Source organism: Prunus mume, linkage group LG6, assembly GCF_029339155.1.
Source record: "Prunus mume cultivar Tortuosa linkage group LG6, ASM2933915v1, whole genome shotgun sequence".
Taxonomy (NCBI): domain Eukaryota; kingdom Viridiplantae; phylum Streptophyta; class Magnoliopsida; order Rosales; family Rosaceae; genus Prunus; species Prunus mume.
Window position 1 is genome coordinate 19,480,964 of NC_142703.1, and position 23,953 is coordinate 19,504,916.

General features: G+C 38.5%; 3 protein-coding genes, 1 long non-coding RNA gene and 3 pseudogenes across 5 annotated transcripts; 4 read left to right on the forward strand and 3 right to left on the reverse strand.

The window, feature by feature from the left end:
* Nucleotides 1-1,947: 1,947 nt before the first annotated feature.
* LOC148916357 (auxin-induced protein 15A-like) lies at nucleotides 1,948-2,737 on the reverse strand. The gene has a single exon (XM_089055185.1). It carries the CDS (start codon nucleotides 2,565-2,567, stop codon nucleotides 2,298-2,300), a length of 270 nt encoding a protein of 89 aa, XP_088911311.1. The 5' UTR covers nucleotides 2,568-2,737; the 3' UTR covers nucleotides 1,948-2,297.
* Nucleotides 2,738-3,308: 571 nt separating this feature from the next.
* On the forward strand, nucleotides 3,309-4,359 carry LOC103335825 (auxin-induced protein 15A-like). The gene has a single exon (XM_008238858.2). It carries the CDS (start codon nucleotides 3,630-3,632, stop codon nucleotides 3,927-3,929), a length of 300 nt encoding a protein of 99 aa, XP_008237080.2. The 5' UTR covers nucleotides 3,309-3,629; the 3' UTR covers nucleotides 3,930-4,359.
* A 1,121-nt stretch (nucleotides 4,360-5,480) lies between these two features.
* LOC148916358 (auxin-induced protein 15A-like) lies at nucleotides 5,481-6,974 on the reverse strand. The gene is made up of 2 exons (XM_089055190.1): nucleotides 6,380-6,974; nucleotides 5,481-6,241 (listed from the first exon to the last, which is right to left on the reverse strand). The coding sequence occupies exon 2, from the start codon at nucleotides 6,226-6,228 to the stop codon at nucleotides 5,956-5,958; it is 273 nt and encodes a 90-aa protein (XP_088911316.1). The 5' UTR covers nucleotides 6,229-6,241; nucleotides 6,380-6,974; the 3' UTR covers nucleotides 5,481-5,955.
* Nucleotides 6,975-10,015: 3,041 nt separating this feature from the next.
* LOC148916359 (auxin-induced protein 15A-like) lies at nucleotides 10,016-10,757 on the reverse strand (annotated as a pseudogene).
* A 5,598-nt stretch (nucleotides 10,758-16,355) lies between these two features.
* On the forward strand, nucleotides 16,356-17,193 carry LOC103326890 (uncharacterized). The gene is made up of 3 exons (XR_016128150.1): nucleotides 16,356-16,437; nucleotides 16,532-16,790; nucleotides 16,961-17,193. It is a non-coding gene; the product is annotated as an uncharacterized LOC103326890 (long non-coding RNA).
* Nucleotides 17,194-18,919: 1,726 nt separating this feature from the next.
* On the forward strand, nucleotides 18,920-19,835 carry LOC148916360 (auxin-induced protein 15A-like; annotated as a pseudogene).
* Nucleotides 19,836-20,812: 977 nt separating this feature from the next.
* LOC103335847 (uncharacterized) lies at nucleotides 20,813-23,521 on the forward strand (annotated as a pseudogene). The gene is made up of 2 exons (XR_016128147.1): nucleotides 20,813-23,040; nucleotides 23,133-23,521. The product of XR_016128147.1 is annotated as an uncharacterized LOC103335847 (transcript).
* Nucleotides 23,522-23,953: the final 432 nt, after the last annotated feature.

Below are 23,953 nucleotides of genomic sequence, written 5' to 3' on the forward strand. Positions count from 1 at the left end.
CCTCACTTGAATAGACCAGTTCTTAAGTTTTACGGATGACACTGGAAAATATCACAACCACATAGAAGCTGTCAGCTTGTGTGATAATTGTTGATGCTTCACAATCTATATCTGTTGGGATTTGGAGCCATGAATTTAAAGGTCATATGATAGCTAAACTGGGAGCAAGTAACCACCCTCCATGTGATGTTGTTCTATGAAAGATCAAATTGTGACGAGCAATCCTTGGTTACAGATTACGTACCATTTTCTTCAATCAATCTATAAATAGTACTGATAATTATTGCTATATGAGATAGTTGATCTGCAAATTAGTATTGGGGTCCACGTGGTCTCAACCATGTCCGTGATCTAATAGAGACTTATCTTCTAAGCAGGATTTTTTTTTTCCTGTTGGTCTCTCTTGCTTTTAAAAGAGAGGTAGGACATGATGTTTTCTCATTGACATAGACAATGACTCATGAGCTTTTCTTGGTTAACCGGAAGAAAGGTCTATGTGCTGTTCCATGATCTAAGGTTTCTCAATTGGGTCCATCCTTGTTTCTCATCAGCAATCATTTTGTGCTATTCTTCATCTATATATATACACATAGATCTGATTTTTTTCAGCATAACTTCATTTGATATATTTTCACATTGATATAAAACAGGGATTGCTTTGATATTTCTCAACAAAACAAAGAAGAATTTAAAAATAAAATAGCAAAACAGAGAGCTTTTATCAGCTTGGGAAATGAGAAGACTTGTTTTGCTTTGCATATGGTTTTGTTGAGAAATATCAAGACCGTGGGTTTTGGTTGCCTGGTGTTATTGTAGATGTGAAGAATAGTTCTTTCCAGACTCTATCAACTGCAAACCAAGTACCTTCAAAAGGCCTCCAGAAAGGCTATTTTGCAGTCTAATTAAGTTGGCAAGAGCCAAATGAACGGGTTTGTGATTCCCATTTCAGAATTGAACCACCCTTCATTCCAAGATTTTTTAAGTTGAACTGAAGAAGAATTTGGATACGATCATCCAATGGTGGCATCACGATCCCCTGCAGCGAAGGCACCTTTACCGTCTCATATATATGTATATGTATATAAAAGCGTCTATATTAAGTATATATAAGCTATATAATTGGAGAGTTTTCTACACATTAGATAGAGCATATTCTTTTTTTAAGTTGGCTCACCTCTTGCAATAGAGGTTTTGCTTTCAACAAGACTATGTTCACTTCCTAAAATCATATATACATTTGAGACCTTCTGACTGGGGTAGTGTACCTATACATTACATTAGCATAATTAAACGGTTTGATGCATATATTTAGAGAGGATGCTGTGATATGTGTGTGCATGTTCTGCATTAAATACTCCATGCAGGAATCTGTGGTCATCAGCAGCTCGAATCATTGTCAGGAATTTGGCAGTCGTGGACGTGGGTAGCTAAAAACGAAATCAAGCTTACTTCAATTGAACCACTATGGTATTCTGGATTTGCCTAGTTGTGGACGGAAAAGTCTCCAATTATTAAGCTGCTTTAGCATACTAACATCTTAATACAGAGAGAAGTTTGTGACCATATGTATCTCTTATCCATTTCTTTCTTTCTTCTAATAAAATTTCCTCGATCCTATGGTCGAGGTTGGTTACCAATATATATATATGTATGTATCTTGGCAAGACCAAATCAAAATAAATTCTGCAGACCTGATTAGTCTCTGCATATGAAGCCTGGCCTAATTTAGTTTACTGAAACTCCAGGAAATGGCATTAAGTTCAGGATTTGATTGTTTTAATAGATAAATAAAAAGAGAGATTCTGCTCCAGTACTACCATTAGAGACTTGGTCTGTCAAATATTCCATTATTTACTTGTGTGCAAATATGCTGCCTATGGGAATACTTGGATTACTTAGTAAGCTAATGATAAAATCAAGAATAATGAATGAGAGAACTGTAAGCAATTCTGTTAAGAGGAAAATATTATAATCTCAAGTTTCCTTGCAGGACAACAGAGTACATGGGGTTGAAAATAAATGTCTTGCCATCTTTCAAATTCAAAGTAATATAGGTCATTATATTCTTCTAAAAATAAATGTCAGGGAATTTATGTCCACTAGGCTGGCAATTTTCTCCTCAGCTCACAAGGGTTTGAAGTTCTAATCGGTGATTGCTAAAGGCCGCTCCCATCAAAGGATATCATCATGTCACTGGACGATAGACCTCTCAAGTTAGCTGGGTAGACAAGTGCTCCTTTGTACACCTGCAACCTCCGGTGTCAAAATTGTGTATATATATGGAGGCTTGCTTCTGCTCATACACTGAAGCCGGAGGTGAGATCAAGGAAGGCATCTTCACTGCATGGGATTGTAATAATTCCCATTGGATGATCATACCCAAATTCTTCTTCTGCTAGACTTAACAAATCTTGAAAAGAAGACTGGTTCAAGTATGATACTGGGATCACAAACCGCTTCTTGCTCTCCCCAACATAGACCGCAAAATAGCCTTTAGGGACATCTAAGGACTTTGAAGGTGTTTGATTTTTCTTAGCATGTACAATACTAGGCCACCGGAAACCCATGGTTTTGAAATTTCTTGATATAAATACCAACAAGGAAGGTTTCAAACAGAGAAAGCTTTGATATGCTTGGTAATGAGATGGCTGGTGTTGCTGTGCTATGAAGCTGATTATATATGTGTATATATAGATGAAGTGGTATGGTGAAGACCAGCTGTTACATAAAATGATTAGTGATGAAGATGGACCCCAAGTGAGAGACATAGCTCATGGAGTATCACATGGATGTGTCTTCCAACTAATCAAGAGATACTCATGAGTTAATTTCTATAACGGAGGAACATCATGTCCCGCCTAATTAAAATCTGAAATACTGGGGTATGTACCAGGTGCAAAAATCACAAAATGCAAGCTGCCAGCTTATGTGATAGTCAAAATCCATTCCTGCAGTGATTTGGAGACATGAACTTAAAAGGTTATGATAGCTGAATTCAGAGCAGATAAACAGCCACCATGTGGTTTTGTTCTAAGAAAGATCAAATTGCGGTAAGCAATCCCTAGTTTATAAAGTAGGTATGTACCATTTTCTTCAGTCAATTCAGAAATTGGCTCTATCTCTCGCATCACTTTACGTATGGCGTGTGTTGCAAAGTAGCCTGTGGTTAGGAAAATTAATTGCTATGAGAGAGTTGATCCACAAGTTAGTACTGGGTCTACTTGGTCTCAAGCATGTCTTTGATCTGCTAATGGCTTACACTTAATAGTCTTTTAATTACTTCGGTTGGTCTTTGCAGCTATTAAAAGAGGTAGGACATGATGTTTCTTCATTTTGGGCATTGGCTTGTGAGTTTTTCTTGATTTATTAGAAGACATGTCCATGCGATACTCCATGAGCTAATGTCTCTCACTAATTGGGTCCATCCTGGTGTCTCATCACCAATCATTTTAGGTAACAGATTGTTTTCAGTATACTACCTATACTACCTATATATACACATATGATCAGATTGAGGAACAAAGCAAAGCGAGTCTTTCATTGATCACACATATTCAAAGATTTCTCTGTTTTGCAATTTATTTGAAATCTTCATTTTCGTTCTCTTGTCATTGAGAAATTTCAAAACCATGGGTTTCCGGTTGCCTGGTATTCTACATGTTAAGAAAAATCTTCTTCAGTCTTTACCAACTTCAAACCAAGTACATTCAAAGGCCTTAGATGTCCCTAAAGGCTATTTTGCAGTCTATGTTGGGGAGAGCCAAAAGAAGAGGTTTGTCATTCCAGTGTCGTACTTGAACCACCATTCTTTCCAAGATTTGTTAAGTCAAGCTGAAGAAGAATTTGGATATGATCATCCAATGGGTGGTATCACGATCCCCTGCAACGAAGGCACCTTTCTTGATCTCACCTCTCAGTTTGGTCTATGAGTTGAGGCTGACATATAAACACAATTTTGACACCATTGGCTGCATATGTACTTGAGCTACTTAAGGAGCAATTTTTGGATTGCATGTAGAAGCAGGAGAATGAGGATTGAAGAGATCGTTATCTCTGGATGAAGAAAGGGCTTGGGTTTATCATGCATTACTAATGGCATCTCACATCCCTTGATTGAAGACTCCTTGGCTAATTGATGGCTAGAACTTCCAAATCGCTTGTGTGCTGAGGAGAAAATGGCCAGCCCTGCGGATATAAACTTGCGAACCGCTGGCCAAGTACAATGTTGCTTTGAATAGAGATTGATAAATAGCAATATTGTTTAGTGTCAAACCATGTACTTAGTTGTTCTACAAAAACTCAAACACGTTAGAAGATGATATTTACCATTCTGATTCATAATTAATTTCATTTTTATCTTATGGTATCAAAGTGATGCAAGCAATCACTATAGGTATCAGAGTTAAACATACGTGAGTACTGAATTCTCCACATATAATACTAATCCATGCTTTGCCGTAACATCAATTAGAGCATGCATCTTTCTTCTTAATAAGTTGGTTGACCTCTTGCAGTGGATGACTTGCTTGATACTTTCTAATTTGAACTATTCAATAATTATAATTTTGTTAATCTGCAAAATTTTGCGTAGTTATCAAGTTTTATGCATGTCTTTAATTACAAAGATTCCGTCTGAATAGATGTTTCATCTTAACCAATTGAAAAGAAAACCTCTTTGGAGTTAAAAGTAGATTACATTACATGTCTAAGCAAGTTTTGAAGATCGGCAGGTAAAAAAAAAGGATATGAACAGTTGCATATATAAGGTATTCTCAACCAAAAAAACCTGCATTAGCTGGTATTACCTAACGTTCCAAAGGTCATTGCATATGCATAGTACATCAACCTTCTAGACAATCACTTGTGAAGAGGATGCTGTGCTGTATGTGCATGTTCTCCTAAGGCTTCTTTGTATCTCTTGAACATTGTAGCTAGATAGTGATGTGACCTCTGCCTTTCCATGCATGAATTTGTGGTCTCCAGCTATCAGCAGCTGGTTTGAATCATAATCACAGGTTTGGGAGACATAAGCATTTGAAGATCAGATGGTTCTGTCTTTGCTGAAAGCAAAAACTAATTTTACTACAGTTGAACCACTCTAGCAATCAGAATGTGCCTAGTTGTGGATAGGAAAAGTACACATCAATGGCAGTTTCATAGACCTGATCAGTCTCTTCACATCAGGCCTGGCCTGTTTTACCGAATTACCAAACATATAGCCTTTCTTTCTTTTTTGTTACAGGGAGAATTTTATTGCCTTTCCATACTTTTCTTTGACCTTGCCCATTAGCTCTAGCTCAAGTGGCAATGGGATAGGTTGGCCAAGTGCTTCCTAGATCTTAGGTTCAAAGACAAATGATTACAAGGTGGATAGTTCAACTTATGGTTTGACTTTTATGAGAGTGGAACAACAATAGTATGTTCATTGGAAATTAAGCATGGATTAGAGAGCTATTCATGGCGAATTCAAAGCTCGTTGCTGCTAGAAACAACTTCTGTCAAATATTCCATTAGTAATTTTGTGTAAATCTGCTCCCTATGCAGATTAATTAAACATTACATGGTAGCCAGTAGATATCAATTAAATGAAAAATGATCATCACGTACAGAACTGTAAATTGTTCAATCAAAAGGAAAATAGCTAATCTCAATTTTTCTTGTAGGACAACTAAGTACATGGGGTTGAATAACTGATCTTGCCAGCTTTCAAATTCCAAGCAAAGCAATAACAGTCTTGAGCAAGGGTGTCGGTTAATTTTATCTGCTAGGTGGCCATTTTCTCCTCAGCTCTCACAAGCGGTTTGAAGTTATAAACTGTGAATTATCGAAGTTGTCTTCAATTCATCCGCAGTTAGCATCTCCTCATCAAGGATGTCTTGGCTGCAAATTCAGATCCAAAAATTTGTCTTTGTAGACACTGGTGTCAAAATTGTGCATGTATGAAGCATGTTGTGCTCATACACCAAAGCGCGAGATGAGATGAAGGAAGGTGTCTTCACTGCAGGGGATTGTGATACCACCCATTGGATGATCATACCCAAATTCATCTTCAGCATGACTTAACAAATTTTGGAATGAAGGTTGGTTCAAGAATGAAACCGAAATCACAAACCGCTTCTTCTGGCTCTCCCCAACATACACTGCAAAGTAGCCTTTAGGAACATCCAAGCCCTTTGAAAGTACTTGATTTTTCTTAGCGTGTACAATACCAGGCAACCGGAAACCCATGGTTTTAAAACTTCTAAAAAAGAATGCAAATTAACAACGAGGAAGAGAGAAATTAAGCTTGCTTTGGGAATTTAGAATTAAAAGACTTGGTGGTTTGCTCCTGAATATGATCAAGTATATATATAGAGAAAAAGTGATGTAAGCCAGTTACCTAAATGATTGGTGATGAAGCACTGGTGGAAGTAACTGAGAGAAAACTTCACATGGACTTGTCCTAAAGTCATCAAGAAAACTTCACATGCTCATGTCTCCAATTCATCAAGAAAACTTCACGAGGCACTTACCAAAATCAAGAAACAATGTCCTACATTTCTTGATTGACTGGCCAGACCAGCAGACGTTATCAAAACTAAAACAATAAACCTATTTATTTAAGAGCTAGGCCTACAAATTTGTCATGATGTTGAAATTTCAACAGATTTGCTAGTAGAGAACGCGATGACTTGTTTCCTAGGGTAGAATACAGGTAAACAAAATTGTAAAAGGGTTTTCAACAAAATCTATAGAATTTTGATGAGTGGTATTTGAGTGGGGCTTGGGAATAGAGTACAAGCGTTCGAAAGTTCACATGGTTATGTCTTCCAACTCACATCTAGTTGACCTTGGTAGTGATTGAGACTATAGATCTGTGCAACTGTATGTGTCGACAGATATATCAATTCTTTGGTGTAAATACCTCAAAGTATTTTGTCAGTGAATGCCCAATAATATTTCACCTCAAATCTGGTTGTTCAAGTGGAAGAAAGCACCTTGTGATCTCTCATGAGTCAGTGTCCCTTTTATAACCCCCCATCATTATTAAAATTGTCTTCATCATATATGTGGGAGCGCTTTCTCATCCCACGGGAATATTCTCTAAGACGTCTTCCTCTTCGTCGTCTCCTTCTCCTTGCAAAATAAATTCAATAAGAGGACCACACCCAGGGTGTGTTGGCCAAAGACCCTCCGATGCCTAAGTTAGTTCAATTGATTCGTAAAGAAAACAATAGCTAATAGGGTACGAAGATATGTTTATGGTGTAAACCGGGTAGCTAGAGCCTTATGTAAAAGAGAGAGAGAGAGAGAGAGAGATAGGAGGCGGCTAGGGTTTGTGAAGGGAAGATTTCTGCATAGTTTCAATAAGAATTCAGATGTACATCAACCTTTGTGCATAGCCATCTATTTATAAGGGCCTAGGAGGCTAGGGTTTCAGAGGAATAATTCCATAGATGGAAATGAATTATTCCTCCTCGATTTGGCGAGATTTGATTAATTAGGGATTTGATTAAATCAAATCCCTAATTATGGTAGGAATCAAATCAATCCCAATTAAATCAGGTAACTCCCAATTAAATTGAGTAACCCCCGATTAAATTAAGTAACTCCCAATTAGGTCAAATAATCCCCAAATGGAAGGAAATATTTGACCTAGGGTTTTGATTTAATTTGGTTCCCACAAGTGCCCCCCAGCTTCTGCATGGCACGTGGTGGCATGGAGGAGGTGTGAATTAACTGTTAGGTTGTCCAGCTGTAACTAGGCTTCTTTCAGTGGAGTTGGACTCCTTTTGCATATTGGGTTCCCAATTGGAGTGGGCTTTTGAACTGTTCTTGGAGTTGGGTTCCTAGTAGGAATGGGCTTGCGATTCCTTCTTGACCTAGGATGCCCAACCTGTGTAAATTCTCTTCACTCTTCTTCACATCACAAACTTAAATTCTCTACTTTCTAGCTTGAGAGAGAAATTGGAGAATTTGTACTGCTTGTCAAAGAGATGAGTCGTCGTGCATTCCAACGTAAGTCGAGCACCCATATTTCTTTTTCTTCTTTTTTGTGGGTTGTGGGGGAAGCCCGGCTAGTTGTTGTCGTGACAGTTGCTAGTGGGCAGTGTGATGGAGCAAGTGCGCACAAGTGGACATTGTTGTCTATCCATCGTAGATTTGGGCTGGAACATGCTAGGGCCTCATGCATTGCGAGCCACGGGGAGGTTGATGGTCTGCCCCGCCCAAGGTGTTGAGAGATGGAAGCGAACGCGTTCTAGACTTGATGATCCGCTTGCGAGAGCTTGAGTGTTCTACCGAACCCCTCATCGAAAAGGAAGGTTGATGTTAAGTCTTCAAGAAATGGAGCTGCGGATTCGCTAGTGAAGAATGTATCTCCGTTGAGGAAGAAACCAAGGCTCTCTTCTGCTAAGAAGACATAAGTAGGAGCTGCTCCTTCATCTGCTAGGGCTTAAGCATCTCGCTAGTACATATAGCAGGAAGGTTGGTGGTATGCGCAGTGCTCGAGATGTTCTACTCAAGTCTCCTGCTGACAAACTTGAAGACCATGATCTGCTCTATGAAATAGTCCATGCACGGTCTAGTTCACTTATTGAGAGGGAAAGAGGTGCAGATGTTCCTCTTCGAAGTTCAGGTCACCTACATCAGTCGAAGGATGGAGATCGAATCGGGAGGTCTACTCACGATCTAGCTGCTAAATCAGGGGCAATCAAGCATGGAGTTGATTCAGCGTTATTGACTCATTTGGAGGTGAGGTTGGAGAGGCTAAGAAGACAAGAGAGTCATCTGCTAACGGCTAACCCTAAGGTGGACAAGTTCAATCCTGTCGGAGATGTGGGCGTGTCTGATCTACTCAAGACAAACTTTCTATCAAGCCAATCCACTTGTGTTGAGCTGGTTGATCAAATCCGTCAGGTTGGCGATCTGTGTACTTTCTCTAGTCTTTCTTTGGAAAAACAAAGGGAAGCAACATTTCATCCACTTCAAAAAGGAGTAGCTTTTGCTATTGAAACTATCCAAATTCGTCATGTTGCCCCTTCTTTGCTGACTTGGTTAGTAGAAAATATGCATACTTTCGTCTTAAGCGCAAGAATGCTGACATCTCTCTTAGCTATGACAAGCTCCTGACTAGATTTTGCACTTATCGAAAGTCTGTTGAGGAATCCAAGTTCGAAGCTACCATGGATGCATACAAGCTAGGCTACCTGCACTATGCAGATAGGACTACTCCCTTTTATGCAATTGTCGATGTAGACATCGAGATGCTCTGCCCCAACTTATTCCCTATGCAAGGAGGAACCAAGAGTAAGCGGTGGAGAGGATGGAGCAGGGAGGACGCGGTAGATGAGATGATGGCAGATGTCGGGAAGCAGGCATATGGAGCTGAAGGCATGGTGATCAGTGGATGTCGAAGAGGCTACAAATCAAGGGCCTCTTGCCGGCATCTCGGAGTAGATGCAGACTTCTTTATTTCTTTTCAGATTTTGTAGTTTGCTTTCTTATTTAGAATAATTGGTTTTTTTCGACCATCTTCCTTTTGTTGAACTTGGCCGGTTGGTCAGCTTGCAATGGAAATTTCAGTTATCTTTTTCTTAATTGTAACTTGCATATTGACTTGTGAATTGCTTGAGTAACATGCCTGTATTTTGATTGCACATCTCCCTTTGGAGATTCATGTGTACTAGGGTCCCCCTTGAGGGACTCAGGGCGTGCTCTACATATCCCGTAGGATGTTTTTCCCTTAGGAAGTTGACAAGTGTCAGGGTCCCCCTTGAGAGACTCCGGGCATGTTCTGCATATCCCATAAGAGGCTTCTCCATGCGTCTTCCTTAGGACGCTCCTTATGGGCAATCAGCATGATTATCCTGCTTCCCTTAGGAAATGGATAGGAACCTGATACCCTCTCAAAAGCATGGAGACCTCCTTTGGGAAATTCTGGCACACCCTGCGTCTCCCTTAGACTCTGGTACTGATGCAACAATTCACTTGGTGTCAAAATTGTGTTTATAGACATGGGAATGTTAGCCTCTGTTCATGTACCAAAACGAGAAATGAGATCAAGGAAGGAATCTTTGCTGCATGGAATTGTGATAGCATAGCACCATTGGATGATCATATCCAAATTCCTCTTCAGCTCGACTTAACAAATCTTGGAACAAAGGTTGGTTCAAGTATGATAACAGCTTCACAAATCGCTTATTCTGGCTGTCCCCAACATACACTGCAAAATAGCCTTTAGGAACGTCCAAAGCCTTTAAAGGTGCTTGATTTTTCTTAAAATGTACAATACCAGGCAACTAAAACCCATGGTTTAAAATTTCTTAACAAGAAAACGTTGTGAAGATTTCAGTCGAATTGTGAAACAGAGAAAGCTTTTCTGGAGAGCTAGGAACTAGTAAACTCGTGTTGATTTACTCCTAAATACATATATAGATAAAGGTGTATGCTGAAAACCATCTGTTATCTAAAATGATTGGTGATGAGGCAATTTGCACTGAATGAATGGTCTTTAGGCCAATTGAGTGGGTCTTGGCAAGAGACACTAGCATTGTAAAGTTCACATGGCTCTGTCATCCATTTCATAACCAAGACCTTGGCATTGATTGAGACTTCCTATTTGTTGACTCACATCTTGCCTAATTTGCTCTACATAGTTTGCCTAAATGCTTGATGATATTTGGCAGACAGAACCATGTGATCCTTCATAAACCCTTGTTCCCTTCTATACCCCATCCAGAGGCTATCCTCCATGACCTTTCCACTACATAAACCATATGACTGGGTTTGTGGCCACCAAATTACATCTACTACAAATTATTAAGTACTATATAGTTTTCCTTGTTTTCCATCTTCTTGTGATCTTCTTCAAGATTTTACTATTGGCGTGACTTGTGGATATTGACTTACTTTCCTTACACACCAAGAATTCCTATTATAATTGTAATTGATTTACTTTAATTCATGATTTTCTACTATAAATAGATTTAGGAATTTATTATTTACTTTCCCATTCATATTTCATTGTATTATAAATATGACCTCCTACAAGGAGAAGAATACACAGAAAATTCCTACAAACAAATATTCTCTCATAGTTTTTATATTTTAGCATGGTATCAGAGCGGCGATCTTGGAATTGCTAACTCAAGTTTTAAACCCCCGCCGCTACTATGGGGGCTAATGATTTTTTCATCCCTCATAGAGGTAGCACCACTAACTCCTTCTCAACCAACCATAGCTGAGTTGAGTGCCCAGATGGCTCAGCTCCTACAGATGCAAACTTTGGCCCTGAATATGATCTTGAATCAAGATCCTATTTTGACAACCCCGACCCCGACTATGACAACGACGACCCCAACTCCGACTCCGACGACGACCCCGACCCCACTCCGATGATGACCCGACCTCGACCACGAATTTGTCTCGATTCAGACTCGATCCCGACCTCGACTCCGACTCCGGCCTCGAATCAGGCTCAGGATCTCGATCTGAATTCCTACTAACATGTATCCTATGCATCTTCTGCTGCACAGATTATGACTTCTCGACTAACAACCCCAACACATGGACCAGATTGCTCATATTGTGGTGATCCGAGACACACTCGTGAGACTTGTTTTAAATTGCATGGTTATCCCGATTGGTAGGCTACTCTTAAAGATCGAGGACAACGCAATACGACCAGTAATGGTACTGGTTATGTAGTCCATAATTCCGCTAAGATTGATTCCAGGGGCTGGATAATTGATTCCGGTGGAACTAATCATATGACGTTTGATCCTGATGATTTTCTGAATACTACACAACCTCGACGAACTTGTATTGCAAATGTCAATAGAGTTACTTATCATGTGACAGGGGCTAGCACTGTTGAACTCTCGTTCTCTCTATCACTGTCTAATACTTTACTTGTTCCATCTTCATCCAATAAATTGTTGTCAGTTAGTTAGCTTACTGAACAATTGAATTGTTGTGCACTCATTTACCCGAGTTTTTGTTTGCTTCAGGATATTCACACTAAGGAGATTCTTGGTCGTGGTACTAAGAAAGGGGGGCTATATTATATAGATGACTTCAGTCCCGGCGTGGCTAACAATGTGACGCATCCCTTTGATAGCAAACAACAGCAAATCTGGTTATGGCATTGTCGATTGGGACATCCGTCTTTTAGTTATATGAAGCATCTTATACCATATTTATTCTCAAGTTTCAAGGACTCTGACTTCACATGTGATACTTATATTTTGGCCAAGAGTCATCGTGTGCCCTACCTGTTGAGTACAAACAAGTGTACTACTCCATTTACGTTAATTCACTCTGATGTTTAGGGACCTTTACCTATCACTGCTCGTTCTGGTGTTCGATGGTTTGTCACATTCGCATATGATTATACACGGATGACATGGCTTTATTTGCTGAAGAATAAAAATAAAATGTTTTCCCGTTTTCAGTCCTTTCACAAACAAATGAAAACTCAGTTTAATGCTCAAATCCAGATTCTTCGCTCAGACAATGGTGAAGAATTTGTCAATCACGACTTTCAGACTTACTTCCAACAACATGGAATTATCCATGAGACGACTTGTCCTTAAACACCGGAACAAAATGGTGTTGCTGAACAAAAGAATTCATCTTCTTGAAACTGCCTTAGCACTTCTGATTGGCGTCATGTTCCTCGCCATCACTAGGATGATGCTATTGTCACCACAGTTCACCTGATCAGCCGCATGCCTTCTGGTGTATTGACATTTAAAACTCTCTTACAGGTGCTTGCGCAACACAGACCTCTACTTTTTGTTTTGGTACTCACACCCCAAATCTTTGGATGTGTGGCTTTCGTTCATCTCCACAAAAATCAACGTAGCAAACTTGACCTCTATGCACTTCGTTGTGTTTTTGTGGGTTATGCCACTCATCAGAAAGGCTACCGATGTTATCACCCTCTTACCCGAAGTACCTATGTCACTTTGAATGTGACCTTTCTGGAATCTGAGCTGTTCTTCCATGACCCATCATCCAATTCTACGCTTGGGGAGCTATGAAGTGAAGAGCAGAGCAACTTGAAAACGAAGAAATTCTCCTCTGCAGAAATGATAGATCGTCCCAAGTCTGGAGCACGAGATTACTCTCTACCTAAAAGCGATCAATTGCCCATTCATAGCAATCAATTGTCTGACCCACCTGATCCATGCGAAGATATTTCTGTTCCGAGTCTCACACCTACAAACAATACAAAACAACAAGATGAAGACCCCCCTTCTAACTCAACAATACCAACAGACTAATTTCCTGAGAATATCCTTGAGGTAACTACTCCTACTAGACTTGATTTAGATGATAAAACTATTGGATATCAATTACCTTTTAGGCAAAATCATGGGAAGCCACCAAACCGTTATTCACCTGATATTGGCAAGACATCCAAGTATCTAATTGCAAATCATGTATCCACTGAGAAGTTGTCTGAATCACTCAAGGCTTTTGTGCATCAATTGTCTGCTATACATATTCCAACTAAGGTCTCTGAAGCATTGAAAGATCTTAAGTGGGTCCAAGCTATAAAATAGGAGATGAAAGCTCTTGAGAAAAATCAGACTTGGACATTGAAGACTATACCACAAGAAAAAAAGACTATCGGATGTAGATGGGTGTTTACTATAAAACAAAATGCAAATGGATCTATCGAGCGATACAAGGAAAGAAATGTGGCAAAAGGGTACACACAGTCCTATGGTGTAGATTATGAAGAAACCTCTGCTCCAGTTGCAAAGTTAAACACCGTGAATCTTATTGTCCCTTGCAGCTAATTTGGATTGGCCACTACACCAGTTTGATGTAAAGAATGCTTTTCTACATGGCGAACTCACGGAGGAGGTGTGCATGGACATTCCTCCTGGATATAATACTACTCAGACTGGAACAGTTTACAGGTTACGAAAAGAATTGTATGGATTGAAACGGTCATCACGTGCATAGTTTGGATGGTTCACCATGGCAATGAAGAACATTGGTTTCTAATAGTGCAACTCAAATCATACTCTGTTCTTGAAACATCAGAAAGGGAGGGTAACAGCATTAATAATCTATGTTGATGATATGATTATTACTGGGAATGATAAACATGAAATATCACAACTACAAGACTATTTGGCTACTGAGTTTGAGATGAAAGATCTAGGTAGACTCAAGTATTTCTTAGGAATTGAGGTGGCTCGATCGCAGCAAGACATATTTCTCTTTCAAATGAAATATGTCTTCGACTTGTTGACAAACACAGGAATGCTAGATTGCAAACCTGCGGACACTCCTATTGTTCAGAATCATCATCTTGGAGAATATCCAGATCAAGTTCCAACTAACAAAGAAAGATACCAAATGTTAGTGGGAAGATTGATCTATTTGTCACATAATCGACCAGACATTGCTTATGCGGTAAGTGTTGTCAGTCAATTTATGCACTCTCCAAGTGAAGACCACATGAATTCTGTTCTTCGGATACTTAGATATTTGAAGTTTGCACTTGGAAAATGACTTATGTTCTTAAAGCATGATCATCTAAATATTGATGGTTATTCAGATGCAGATTGGGCAGGTAATGTAACAAATAGAAAATCCACATCGAGTTACTTCACATTCATGGGAGGTAATTTAGTGACATGGAGGAGCAAGAAACATAATGTAGTAGCTTTATCCAGTGCAGAAGCCGAGTTCATAGGCATGACTAAAGGGATTTGTGGACTTCTTTGGTTAAGAAAGTTGCTTACTGAACTTGGGTATAAACTTACATCCACAATAAATCTCTTTTGTGACAACAAGGCTACTATAGCCATTGCACAGAATCCGGTTCAGCATGATCGTGCTAAACATGTTGAGGTGGATCGACACTTCATCAAACAGAAGCTTGAGGCTAAAATGTTTCAGTTTCCTTTTGTGAAATCCGAGGATCAATTGGCATATATTTTGACAGAGGCAATTTTCAGTAAAGCATTCCACAATTCATTCGATCAGTTGGGCATTGGCAACATCTATGCACCAATATGAGGAGGAGTGTTGGCATGACTTATGGATATTGATTTACTTTCCTTACACACCAAGAATTCCTATTATAATTGTAATTGATTTACTTTAATTCCTGATTTCCTACTATAAATAGATTTAAGAATTTATTATTTACTTGCTCATTCATGTTTCACTGTATTATCAATATGACCTCTTTTCTAGGGTTTATTTGGGCAAGAATCTGTTTCTAGGGTTATGTTTTACTGATTTAGCTTTCTCAGCCCTTTACTGTTTCTAGGGTTATGTTCGATTATTATGTGGATTTTTGTTTTTTTTTGTTTTGCAGGTGTGGATTTCAATGTACATCTTCGTGTTTTGTTGGCTTGAGCTTTATTATTATTATTTTCACTGAATCTGACTGTGGCTGTAGTGTTTTTGTTTGATTTGGCTATTATATTGTGAATTTACTCAAATTTGGAAGCATGTTCATGTTAACTCGCGAGCTGCCTCCTAAAAATGTAATATAAGAGAGAGGAGGAAACAGGAGAATAGAATATAAGAGAGATTTGAGGAGGATGAGTAGCCGAGAACTACCTCTCCCTCCTCTGTTTTTTGTTTCTCAGTTTCCCTTCAATATTTATTTTGTGCTTGTTCATTTGAGTGCTTAGTTTAAATCAATATTCCAACAAGCAGTTGTTTAGGTTTCATGAATTTTGGTCTTCTAATTTCTTTGTGTTTGTGTTTGGGCTTGAACATTTATGTTAATCCCTTCAAGAGATGTTTGTTGTTTGGCTATTGGTTGAGGTCTGCCCTTCTATGCCTTTTTTACTTGCAAGGTGAGGTTTCATTTGCAAATTCTGTAGAATCTTCTTTGCAAACTGCACTTGCAGGTTCTCTCTCTCTCTCTCTCTCTCTCTCTCTCTCTCTCTCTCTCTCTGTGTATTATTAACCACACACACACACACACACATATAAGCTAGCTAGCTGGCTTATAAAGAAATAAAAAAATAAAGACAAATACAACTAGACAAATAGTTAGCTTTGAACATGTCAACTTTTGAATTCCTTTTCTTGTTTTTTGCACTCATAAGTTTGTTCTATAATCATCATCATGAATTATCTTACTTTTTCTCTAATACCAATCATAATCCTCTGTTCACTAAACTGCAGTTCCTAAAAGAGAAGAACTTCAAGCAGACAATTCTTTATTATAAATGAGAAGAACTTCAAGCATGCAATTGATAAAAATTGAATCTTTATTATAAATGTCACAGCGGCTGATGTTTTCCTGTGGAGGGACAAGAAGGGATCGGCAAGTGTTCTTGTTGCATTAACGATCATATGGGTTTTCTTTGAATTGCTTGGATACCACCTGCTGACTCTGCTCTCCCACTGCTTGATTCTTGGCCTTGCTATGTTGTTCTTATGGTCCAACGCTTCAACCTTCATTAACAAGTAAGCATGCCTTTGAATTTTTATTTATTTCTTTGTGATAGTCTCAGTTTTATCTGTTTGGAATGGTTCACTTAGCGCCACTTGTTATATGTAGGTCTCCACCACTCATTCCACAAGTTAAAATTCCAGAGAAGCCGGTTCTACAGATTGCGTCTGCAGTTGTACGGCTTATGGGGCAACATTTCCTCTCCTCTCTCTGTGGCTTAGATATTTTCAAGTTCATGTATTCAGTATAAATATTTAACTGAGTGGGTATGTCTGCAGTTGTACGGCTTATGGGGCGTCCAGCCTCACACATTACATTGGAGTGTGCTCTGCAAACCCAACCAAACATTACAATTATTGGAGAAGAGGTATTGCTTTCAAAGAGCCACTTCAATTATTCTTTGTACATGTTGTATTATTGCTGATCATCCTCAATCGTTAAAGTTATATAAAAGAACCACATAATGCAAATATCCAAAGAAGAGGAATGTTTTGAAATACCATTTGCTGTATATATCTAAGTAATATTTTCCTACAGGTTGCTGTGAAGAAGCAGACTCTGAAAAATGTCACCGACCATATTGTGAATATAATCTTGAAGCGTGCTGACCTTGGTTATTGTATTAGGTATAGGGATTTTGGTGTATTATTGTAATTAGGCTTGCAGCTTGCAGCTAGCGGCTCTAGACTAGAGTACTTTCATTTTTTAGATTTTATTTTGTTCTATTGTACTCTTGATATTCTATTTATGAAAGAAACAATTTTTTAGTATATATATGTATTCCGTGGGTAATAACATATTTGAGTATATATTTCTGATACCATACGAAACAAGAAAAAAAAACTAAAATGTAAAATTATGTCAGTTTTATAGTTAATAACTGTCATCTTAGAGTTAATAGACGACGGTTTTTCAAGAAACCGTTGTCTATTACATGTAATAGACGACAGTTTTTCTAAAATAACCGTCGTCTATTAATGTAAATACAACGGTTATTTACTATCGTAGTTTGACATTCAACGGTTTGAAAAGAAAAAGACGACGGTGTTTTCCCGTCGTCTATTTCAATTTTTGTAGTAGTGATTCATTGTGAGGGGTGACGGAGTGCAATTACATGAACAATGTGATTGTTACAATTTTGTAAGGGGGACAATTTCTACATTTTGTACATTCTTTTTGGGCTCGGGGAGGGAGAAATATTGTCCCCTTATGTAAATGAAGAATGTAGCTACTTTTAATTAGACTCATAGATTCTTAACAGCATGATGCTCTTGTGACCAACCAGCCATCTTTTTTCTTCTTCTTTTTTTTGAACATCACCAACCAGCCGTCCTTCTCTCAAGTATATACTCAATTTCTTGATACAAAAGAAAGTAAACGTAAGAATTTTTTTGCTTTTTTGAAGTCTTATGCAGTACCCGATATTTAATGCTAATATGCTATGATAACATGGCACAGCCAATATTTTTTTAACTAAAATCTGAAGAAAAATCATAACCTTATTTGAACTCGTACAGTCCATACATCCAATCGCTTCAACATAAGGCATCCGGATGACATATCCAAGACAACATTTGGGACACATTAAGGGAGTTATGATTTTTTTTGTGATTCCAGTGGACCTCCAGTACTGTATCTATCGTAATCATTCAGTGAATAATAATCAAGAATCAATTTGGTTTCTGTGATTCTATTAGACCTCAGAGACTCATCTCTTGATCAGACTGGATTTTACAGAAAGAAAAAAAAAACAAAATAAAACAATTCCTTTTTTGGATTTTGAGTAGTGTGGTTTCGTGATGGTTTAAAAAGTGATTGTGGGATGAGGGGTCAAGCCAAGAGCACGCTAGGGCGAGGTATCTACATCTTCGGGGTCAGGCCAATTAGAAACTGTTTTTCCCTTCACTCCCCAGGTCACATCATTTTAATTCCCAATTTTGATATTGCCACCCACCCCTTGAGGGTGAGGTACCCTTGTATCCTCGGGGCTTAGGGCATGCTTAATGTTGTGGACTTCACCACCCACATAGGTGGTGACAAGATGAAGACCACCCTCGTCCACCCGGCTTGGACTCCATCATACCCAATGACTTTAATGCCCTGCTTAGTTACAAGTCCACGCTACAAGGCTCGACAATTACAATGCTTGGACTAAGTAGTTATAAGGATTTATATCTTTCAACTTTTTTTCCATGTGGGACTCTAGTATCTGAACTTGAGTTGAGTCAGAGCTATCTCAATATTATTCTTCTCGCCTGTTGAACTTATACGTGCTTCTTCTGTTGAAGCCATGTACGTGCCCTTGATCAAGGTAGATAGTGCTTTGCGGTCAGATACAATACAAATACAAGATAAGCAGAAGACTATAAATTATAGATTAGGTTGCGAGCTATGAGCCACTTAGTTTAGTTACAAAATCTGTTAAGAACTGTTAGCACAGGGAGAGCTATATAAAGCTATCTCCTTTCTATTGTACTAGTTTCTTTTGGACCCAATAGCTCATGGAAAATCACATGGACTAAAATAATTAAATCCTTTTGGAACTTCATATCTGTTGAATCATATCTTGCTTAACAGTTGCTCACCGCTTAAAATGAAAAGGGATGATGGAAAGAGAAACAGTTTATTTGCTCCACCTAGTTTGCCTAAATGCTTGATGATATTTGGAAGACAAAGCCATGTGATCCCTCATAAACCTTTGTTCCCTTCTATACCCCATCCAGGGTGTATTTGTCTTCACCATATGTTTCCTTCCACAAAGGCGAAGTTCATGACCTTTCAACTATATATACCACATGGCTGGGTTTATGACCACCAGATTAAGTCTACTACAAATTATCAAATACATAGCTTTCCTTGTTTTGCATCTTCTTTAAGATCTAGAAGAACTTACAAACTTGATTAATTTTCTAGTCTTTCTGCTCCGGATTCTCAACAATGGGTTACCGTCTGCCCGCTGTAATTCCTGCGAAGAAGCTCATTCGGCATACAAACAGAGGAGCTTCAACTAATCTTGCGGATGTCTCAAAAGGGTATTTTGCAGTTTATGTTGGGGAGAGTGAAAAGCAGCGATTCGTCATTCCAACCAGCCTGCATTTCAAGAGTTGCTAAGCGAGGCTGAAGAAGAATTCGGATTCGACCATCCAATGGATGGTCTAACAATTCCCTGCAGATAAGATGCCTTCCTTTATCTCATTTCTCACTTGAATTCATTGTGAGGGGTGATGGAGGAGAGCAATTGCATGAACAATGTGATAAATACAATTTTGTAAAGCGGACAATTTCTACAATTTGGACAATTTTTTTGTTCAAGGAGGGAGAAATTTTGTCCCCTTATGTAAATGAAGAATGTAGAACCTTTTTAATTAGTGAATCATAGTGTGACCAGCCAGCCATCTTACTCTCAAGTATATACTTAATTTCTTGATACTTAATTTTTTGCTGTTAATTTGTTGAAGTCTTATGTAGTACCGATATTTAATACGGGTATACTAGTGATTTATCTCCGGAACTTATACCTAACTTTTGATTTACCTCCTATCCTTTTTTTGTAGAAAATTAAGGTTATGAACCTTTTTTTTTCCAATTTCCCCCTGCCGTCTAAATCTGCAACATTTCATCCAATTTGCTATTAAATATGAGGGCAAAATGGTCATTTTGTACGTTAAAAATAATTAAAAATTAAAAATTAAATTAAATTAATGAAAATTGAAATAATACTCCTCTCTCTCTCTCTCTCTCAAGTTTTCTTGCTCTAAGACTTTGAAACTTCAATTTCTATTTAATGGGTTTGGGGTTTGGAGGACTAGTTCATGTAGTAGTGGAAATTTAGCTGGAAAGCTTTCACCTTGGGTTGGAAAGCTTTCACCTTGGGTTGGAAAGCTCACTAAGCTTAGAGTTTTATCGCTGCCTTACAATGAACTAAGTTGATTTTGTGAAGTTGATCGTGGGTATGGGGCTGGGGTGTGGGTCTCAGTTGGGGAGAGAGAGAGAGAGAGAGAGAGAGAGAGATCTGAGGATGGTGGAAATGGAAGGGGAAGGAGGGGAAGGGGAGGGGAGGGAGGAGACAGAAGGGGAAGGAGGAGATAGATCAAAGGGGGAGGGTGGGGGAGATGAAAGGGGAAGGAGGACTAGGTTCTTTAGGTTGGGTAAGGGGTTTTTGGCTCTAGGTTTACTCTTTTTCTTTAATTTTTTTCAAAAAAAATATTTTTTTAAAATAATTTAACAAAGAAATTGGATAAAATGTTGAGAATTTAGACGGTATGGGAAAATTGGAGAAGAAATAAAAGACTTCATATCCTTAATTTTTTATACAAAAAAAATATGGACAAATCAAAAGTTAAGTACAATTTCAGAGAGTAAAATCACCAGTATACCCAAATTAAAAATATTGATGAGGACTCGAGATAATTCCGAAACCCTCTCTATTTAATTCATTGGTAACAATTAACCCACTGAAATAATTTTTTTGTAAAAATGACGAAAAAAGGAAAAGCCCAGCCCTTTCCTGACATAGCATTGTTCTCGTTGTTGCCTAAATGCAATTAGAAAGGAAATCTAATCCGAAACTCATCGAAACAAAGTTTTTGTCGACTGGATCATCATCCACGCACTTGAGAGCTCCGCCGCTCCCTTTCGAGATTTGGTCTCGCTTCCCAAATGTTGAAGGTTGGCTGAGACTCACTGACTCACTGGGATGCTGAAGATGATGATGCGGAATATAGCTGCTTCTTCTTCTTATTGCACCAGCAGGAAATGGAGAGGTATGCCTTGTCCTCACTCTAACTGCACTGTTGTTGTTTTCGCCAACGATTACTTTGCTTTCCTTCACTCTCAACCTTCTAAACAAATCAAATCTACAAGAACCCAACTAGAGCAGCCAGTGAGAAGCTCACCCAAAATCACAACTGTTCAGGATGCTTTCAATGTGTTTGATAGAATGCTTCAAATGCGACCTCCGCCTTCAGTTGTTCGTTTCACTCAAATATTGGGTCAAGTTGCGAAATTGAAACATTATTCGGCCGTAATTTCATTGTATAACCAAATGGATGTGTCGGGAATTGGACCTGATGTTTGTACTCTAAACATTCTCATAAATTGTTATTGTCATCTAAACCAAATGGGGTTTAGTTTATCTGTATTGGGAAATTTCTTCAAACTTGGTCTTGAACCAGATATCTTTTCTTTACCTTCAACTCTCTGATCAACGGCTTTCTTCTTGAGAATAGAGTGGCGGAGGCGGCAGGAATTTTCAACAAAATGATTGCGGGAGGTAATTGTCAGCCTAATGTGGTTACTTATGGCACAATAATAAGGGGCTTTTGCGTGAAAGGTAACAACAGTGCAGCTATTCAATTGCTTGGGAAGATGGAGGAAGGGCCTTGCAAGCCTAACCTAGTTGTCTATAACACAATCATCGATAGTCTTTGTAAGGATACACTAGTTGATGATGCATTAAACCTCTTCTCAGAAATGATGTGCTAGGGTATTGCGCCAAATGTCATTACCTATACATCCTTGATTCATGGAGTTTGCAAATTAGGCAAGTGGAAAGAAGCTACAAGGTTGTTGAATGAAATGGTGAGTAAAAATATCTTTCCAGATGTGTTCACGTTCAGCGTCTTGGTAGACACACTTTGTAAGGAGGGAATGGTCGTGGAAGCAGAAGGTGTGGTTGAGATGATAATTCAAAGAGATATTGATCCTAATACAGTTACATACACTTCACTCATGGATGGTTACTGTTTGTGAGGAGAAATAGGCAAGGCACAAAATATTTTTGAACTAATGCTTAGCAAGGGCTAGATGGTTAATGTTGTTTGTTATAACACATTGATAAATGGACATTGTAAGCTTAAAAATATAGATGAGGCCATGATGCTTTTTCTAGATATGTCTCATAAGGGACTGGTTGCAAATACCATTACTTATAACACTCTTGCAGACGGTTTTTTGCAAAGTGGGTAGAATAGATGATGCACAAAAGTTGTTCTCCGAGACGCAAGCTTGTGTCCAGCTTCCAAATGTTCAAACTTATTCCATTTTACTGGATGGCCTGTGTAAAAACCGACAACTTTCTAGGGCAATGCAATTGTTTGGAGAGATGGAAGTGAAGAAGTTGGATATTGAGGTTGTGATTTACAGTATTCTTATTGAAGGTTTGTGCATAACTGGAAAAATTGAATCTGCAAAGGATCTCTTTTGTGGTTTATCATCAAAAGGACTTCGACCTGATGTGAGGACATACACTATAATGATTAATGGACTCTGTATCACAGGCCTTACAAGTGAAGCAGAAAAGGTTCTTATCCAAATGGAAGAGAAAGGTTGTTCTCCTGTTGATTGCACCTATAACACAATTGTCCGAGGGTTCATCCATAATAAACAGACATCAAGGGCGATGGTACTTATTCAAACAATGGTAGAGAAGGGTTTTTCTGCAGATGCATCAACAACAGAGTTGATAGTTAATTTACTGTCAAAAGATGAAGTGGATCCTGCTTTGTTGCTGTTGATAAAAGGATCACTGTGAAATTAATATGCGTCTGCGGACAATGAAATTTGAAACTGCTGCACCTTTGACGACCATGAAGGCATTTCAGTGGTTTGTGCATATGGTAGGAGGTGAAAATGCTTCTCACTTGAATCCTTAATTTCTGGCATTAATTCTGTTTAATTTGATTTCTGTTGTATTTGTATGGGACAATAGGAGAACCTCTGTTTCAACAAAAAGATCCCATGCAAACCTCTGTTCACTGATGCAAAGGCGCAATTGAAGGTCAACCCAATGCAGCTGTGCATTACATTGCATTTATTAAGGGTTATATTGTATCATTTTGGTTATAACACATTGAAGGTTTCTAGTATGAAGGTTCGGGTCTGAATTCGTGTCAATTCTAATTGAGACATTAATTGATCCCAAATCCTTTCCTTTTTTCATCTTGCTGGGATTGTAAGAATATATAGTTGATGGCTTTAAATTCTTATTCAGATATGTATGCATTGCTCGGCCTATATTTTAGATTTGAATTTTTCCCTTTATCTATGATAAACTTTGTATTCCTAGCTATCACTTTGGCAATTCATTGATGTTCTGGAGAGGAGTGTCTTATATTTGAGATTGGGGCTGAAAATGATATAGGGCTTTGGCAGGCTTGACACTTGCAACTGGAGGGTAGCTCTCAAATTTGATTGTGTATCTGATTCAAGAGTTCAATGTGAAGATTATTGATGCTGCTCAGATTTCAAACATCGTTAGTGGTTCTTCCACTTTCTTCCCAGTACAAACGCGAACCTTAACGTGTACTGATTCGTAATGTGAATCTTTATGTTTTTCAGTACAAACACCTCTTTACGACTTAGCAATAGCCAATCCGCAATGTTATTAAGACAATAGTATCTCAAAAGAGACCATAAACTCACATACATAAATAAAATATAGCCTTAACTGGTGATTTGCTCATTGAATTTGTACATAAGTTTTGCTTTACCCCTTACCTTTTTTTTTTTTTAAGAAAATTAAGGACTCGA

Excerpts from the sequence above, each read along its gene's own strand:
- LOC148916357 (XM_089055185.1), bottom strand. The coding sequence starts at position 2,567 with ATGGGTTTCCGGTGGCCTAGTATTGTACATGCTAAGAAAAATCAAACA.
- LOC103335825 (XM_008238858.2), top strand. The coding sequence starts at position 3,630 with ATGGGTTTCCGGTTGCCTGGTATTCTACATGTTAAGAAAAATCTTCTT.
- LOC148916358 (XM_089055190.1), bottom strand. The coding sequence starts at position 6,228 with ATGGGTTTCCGGTTGCCTGGTATTGTACACGCTAAGAAAAATCAAGTA.